Raw genomic sequence first — 3901 nt, 5'->3', positions numbered from 1 at the left:
CCCCCCCACCCTGGGCCGGGATATCGGAGGGGAGCAGAGCAGCTCCCGCACCCAGAGGTGCTCGTCGGTGCCCGGGGCTCCGCTCACTTCTTCCCTGCAGCGGGCGCCGGCTCCGGGGCTTTGCCCTCCTTGCTGGAGGGGGTCTCGGCCTTGGGGGGCTCTTTACTGGCTTTGGGCTCATCTTTGGGTTTTGCTTTAGCTTTGGGCTCCTCGGCCTTTGGCTTCTCCGCCTCCTTCGCAGCCGCTTTGCTGACCTCCTGCTGAGGTTTTGGTGGAACCTCCTTCTCAGCTTTTCCTTCTTCCGCAGGTTTGGGGCCTGGCTTGGGGGTCTCCTTCACCTGTGGGGCTGGAGCCTCGGGCCCAGCAGCCGCCTTCTCTTTGGGCTTCTCCTCCACCTTGGCTGGGACCTCCTTCTTGGGAGTTTCCTCTTTCTTGCCCTCCTCAGCTTTGGGCTTGGGGGGAGCCTTCACCTCCTTGGGCTGCTCTTCCTTCGCAGGGGCTTTCGGCTCCTTTGGAGGGGAGGGCGTGGGCTCCTTGGCTGGGGCCGCTTCCTTCTGCGGGGACTTGGCCTCCTTCACAGGGGATTTGACTTTCTCGGGGGACTTCACAGCCGGGGTCTTGGCCTCCTCCTTTGAGGGAGTTGGGGGTTTCTCTGGGGATTTGACAGATGGAGTTTTGACCTCGTCTTTTGAGGGGAGTGCAGGTTTCTCTGGGGACTTGACAGTTGGGCTCTTGGCCTCTTCTTTAGAGGGGGTTGAGGGTTTCTCTGGAGACTTCACCGCTGTGGTCTTGGCCTCCTCCTTCGAGGGGGTCGGGGGTTGCTCTGGGGATTTCACAGCTGGGCTCTTGGCCTCCTCCTTTGAGGGGGTTGGGGGCTTTTCAGGGGATTTGACAACCGGGGTCTTGGCCTCCTCCTTGGAGGGGCTTGCAGGTTTCTCTGGGGACTTCACCACTGGGGTCTTGGCCTCCTCCTTTGAGGGGGTTGGGGGCTTTTCTGGGGACTTGACAGTTGGGGTCTTGGCCTCTTTAGAGGGGGTTGAGGGTTTCTCTGGAGACTTCACCACTGGGGTCTTGGCCTCCTCCTTTGAGGGGGTTGGGGGCTTTTCAGGGGATTTGACAACCGGGGTCTTGGCCTCCTCCTTGGAGGGGCTTGCAGGTTTCTCTGGGGACTTCACCGCTGGGGTCTTGGCCTCCTCTTTGGAGGGAGTCGGGGGTTTCTCTGGGGACTTGACAGCTGGGCTCTTGGCCTCCTCCTTTGAGGGGGTTGGGGGCTTTTCAGGGGATTTGACAACCGGGGTCTTGGCCTCCTCCTTGGAGGGGCTTGCAGGTTTCTCTGGGGACTTCACCGCTGGGGTCTTGGCCTCCTCTTTGGAGGGAGTCGGGGGTTTCTCTGGGGACTTGACAGCTGGGCTCTTGGCCTCCTCCTTTGAGGGGGTTGGGGGCTTTTCAGGGGATTTGACAACCGGGGTCTTGGCCTCCTCCTTGGAGGGGCTTGCAGGTTTCTCTGGGGACTTCACCGCTGGGGTCTTGGCCTCCTCTTTGGAGGGAGTCGGGGGTTTCTCTGGGGACTTGACAGCTGGGGTCTTGGCCTCTTTAGAGGGGGTTGAGGGGTTCTCTGGAGACGTCACCACTGGGGTCTTGGCCTCCTCTTTGGAGGGAGTCGGGGGTTTCTCTGGGGACTTGACAGCTGGGCTCTTGGCCTCCTCCTTTGAGGGGGTTGGGGGCTTTTCTGGGGATTTGACAGCCGGGGTTTTGGCTTCCTCCTTTGAGGGCGTTGGGGGTTTCTCTGGGGACTTGACAGCTGGGCTCTTGGCCTCCTCCTTTGAGGGAGTTGGTGGCTTTTCAGGAGATTTGACTGTTGGGGGTTTGGCTTCTTCCTTTGAGGGGGTTGGTGGCTTTTCTGGGGACTTGACAGCTGGGCTCTTGGCCTCCTCCTTTGAAGGGGATTCTGGTTTCTCTGGAGTCTTGGCCTCGTCTTTTGCAGGAGACTTGGCCTCCTCTTCTTCAACTTCTGCTTCAGCTTTCCCTTCCTCCTCCTCTTCAGCTTTCTCTTCTTCAGCCTCTTTCTCAGCCTCATCCTCCTCTGTGACCTCCTCGGTCACCTGGATTTCTTCTGTCTGCTCTTCCACTATCACTGTCTCCTTCTCAGATTTTTCCACCACCTTGATCTTCTCCTCACTCTTCACCTTGATGTTGGTGGTGATGCTGGGAGCCTTGGGGACCACCTCAGGGAAGGAGATCATCCCATAACCAGTCTCGATCCGATATTCCTCCCCTTCCAAGAGCTTTCTGCCAGGAAGAGACCAGAGCAGGGCAGTCAGTGATTGCTTCTCCCCCAGTTCTGCTCCTCCCATGAGCAGGAGCTTCCAGCCATGCTCTATCTCCCTGCTCGCCCTGCTTTCGAGGTGCTGGCTGACCCTCCTGCTCCTACACCCTGGGCTGGGCAGGTTTCCTCACCCTTCCCTCACAGAGATGCGAGGGCTGGGTCACCCCGTTGGCCACCGTGGGCTTGGAGGATGGAAATGTCTCTTGCCAAGAAGGGCCCTGGTGTTAGTGAGGGCCCTCGTGGAGCATCTACTGAGAGACCAGCCTGGATGAGACCCTCCACCCACCCACCCCATACCTATAGGCAGCGATTTCAATGTCCAGGGCCATTTTGACGTTGAGCAGATCTTGGTACTCCCGGAGCTGAGCTGCCATCTCCCACTTGGTGTTCCTCAGCTCACTGTCAAGCTGCTGGATGGTTTCCTGTGGCAGACAGAGCAACTGGTAACCTGTGGGGCCAGTCCCCAGGAGCAGGGGGACACCAAGCACCACTGAACAGTCCCCTGGTCTCCAAGGGGGGTCAGACTACTCACCTAGTCCTGGGGTGCCCTCCCTCTCCTGCCACAGACAGGAGAGGGCTCATCCAGAGGCTCTTTCAGTGTGTCCAGTTGCCTTGGGGAACTGGCAAAGCGCTGCACCACCGCAGAAGGGAGCCGCGCTGCTGCCAGCCAAGCCCCCAACCAGCCCCCTCCCAGAGCTCCCTCCAGCAGGGCCAAGCTGTGGGAACATTTCTAGGACTTGGAATGAGTCTGCTGGCCACCCCAGCCTGAGGCTGATGGGACATTACCCTGGGGACAGTGTTTCAGCTCTGCGTAACAAGATGTGGCCTGAGCGTGGTTCAGTGGCGTTTGTGACCAGTGCCATCGGTAGCTCAATATGTGGGACAGCTCTGTCATGGGTGAGGGACACAACCGTCTGGATGCAACCTCAGGCTCTGGAACACCAGGAGCTGGGGAAGGATGGCTCTGGACACAACCCCGGGTATTTGCATCTCTGAAGCCATAGCACCTGTGCTACTCCTCTCCGGCAGCTAGGTGGTTCCTCCCCAGCGAATGACGGATCTGGACTGCTGCGCCACGTTACCTGGTAGGACAGGACATCTGCATGATGGCGCTCCTCCGAGTCCTGTCTCTGCCTCTCCAGTGACTCCTGGGTCCCTTTGAGGGCTTCGAGCTCGGTGGTCTTGGTCTGGAGCTGGCGGCGGTACTCGCAGATCTCCTCCTGGGCCAAGCGCATGGCATCCGTGTTCACCTTGGCAACCTCCGACAGCTTGTCCAGCCTCACTGCAACAAGAAGAAGCCGCAGTGAGGGAGGAGGGCAGGCAGCAGTCTCCCCTTCCCGGGGACCTCCCATCCTTACAGGCTGCCCGTCCCCCGCCTGCGTGTCCTCTGCAGAGACAGGCCTGGCCGGGGCTCCCTGCGGGTGCTGGTTTCACCCGCCCTCGCTCTGCCTGTGCTCGCGCTGCACCGGGGAGCTGAAGGGGCCGGAGCAGGAGGGGCTGGGAGGCTGCTTTTGCCATCCTGGACTTTATCCACGCGAACCCACGCTGCAAACCTCCCTCTCCCCTTCAGCTTCC

At 60.1% G+C, this 3901-nt stretch overlaps 1 protein-coding gene across 1 annotated transcript; it reads right to left on the bottom strand.

The window, feature by feature from the left end:
- Positions 1–83: 83 nt before the first annotated feature.
- Positions 84–3603, bottom strand: NEFH (neurofilament, heavy polypeptide). Its single transcript, XM_010156163.1, has 4 exons — positions 3409–3603; positions 2624–2748; positions 1077–2289; positions 84–569 (listed from the first exon to the last, which is right to left on the bottom strand). Exons 1-4 carry the CDS (start codon positions 3559–3561, stop codon positions 84–86), a joined length of 1977 nt encoding a protein of 658 aa, XP_010154465.1. The 5' UTR covers positions 3562–3603.
- Between the last annotated feature and the right edge of the window lie 298 nt (positions 3604–3901).

Source organism: Eurypyga helias, unplaced genomic scaffold (genome assembly GCF_000690775.1).
Source record: "Eurypyga helias isolate BGI_N326 unplaced genomic scaffold, ASM69077v1 scaffold13127, whole genome shotgun sequence".
In the NCBI taxonomy this organism is placed as follows: Eukaryota; Metazoa; Chordata; class Aves; order Eurypygiformes; family Eurypygidae; genus Eurypyga; species Eurypyga helias.
This window is presented reverse-complemented; position numbering and strand designations above follow the sequence as displayed.

What these genes read in the sequence shown, in the direction of transcription:
- NEFH (XM_010156163.1), bottom strand. Translation starts at nt 3,561, where the DNA reads ATGCGCTTGGCCCAGGAGGAGATCTGCGAGTACCGCCGCCAGCTCCAG. An exon ending in CAGATGTCCTGTCCTACCAG is followed by an intron (nt 2,749 to 3,408) that starts GTAACGTGGCGC and finishes TGTCTGCCACAG; the next exon opens with GAAACCATCCAGCAGCTTGA. An exon ending in ATTGAAATCGCTGCCTATAG is followed by an intron (nt 2,290 to 2,623) that starts GTATGGGGTGGG and finishes TCTTCCTGGCAG; the next exon opens with AAAGCTCTTGGAAGGGGAGG.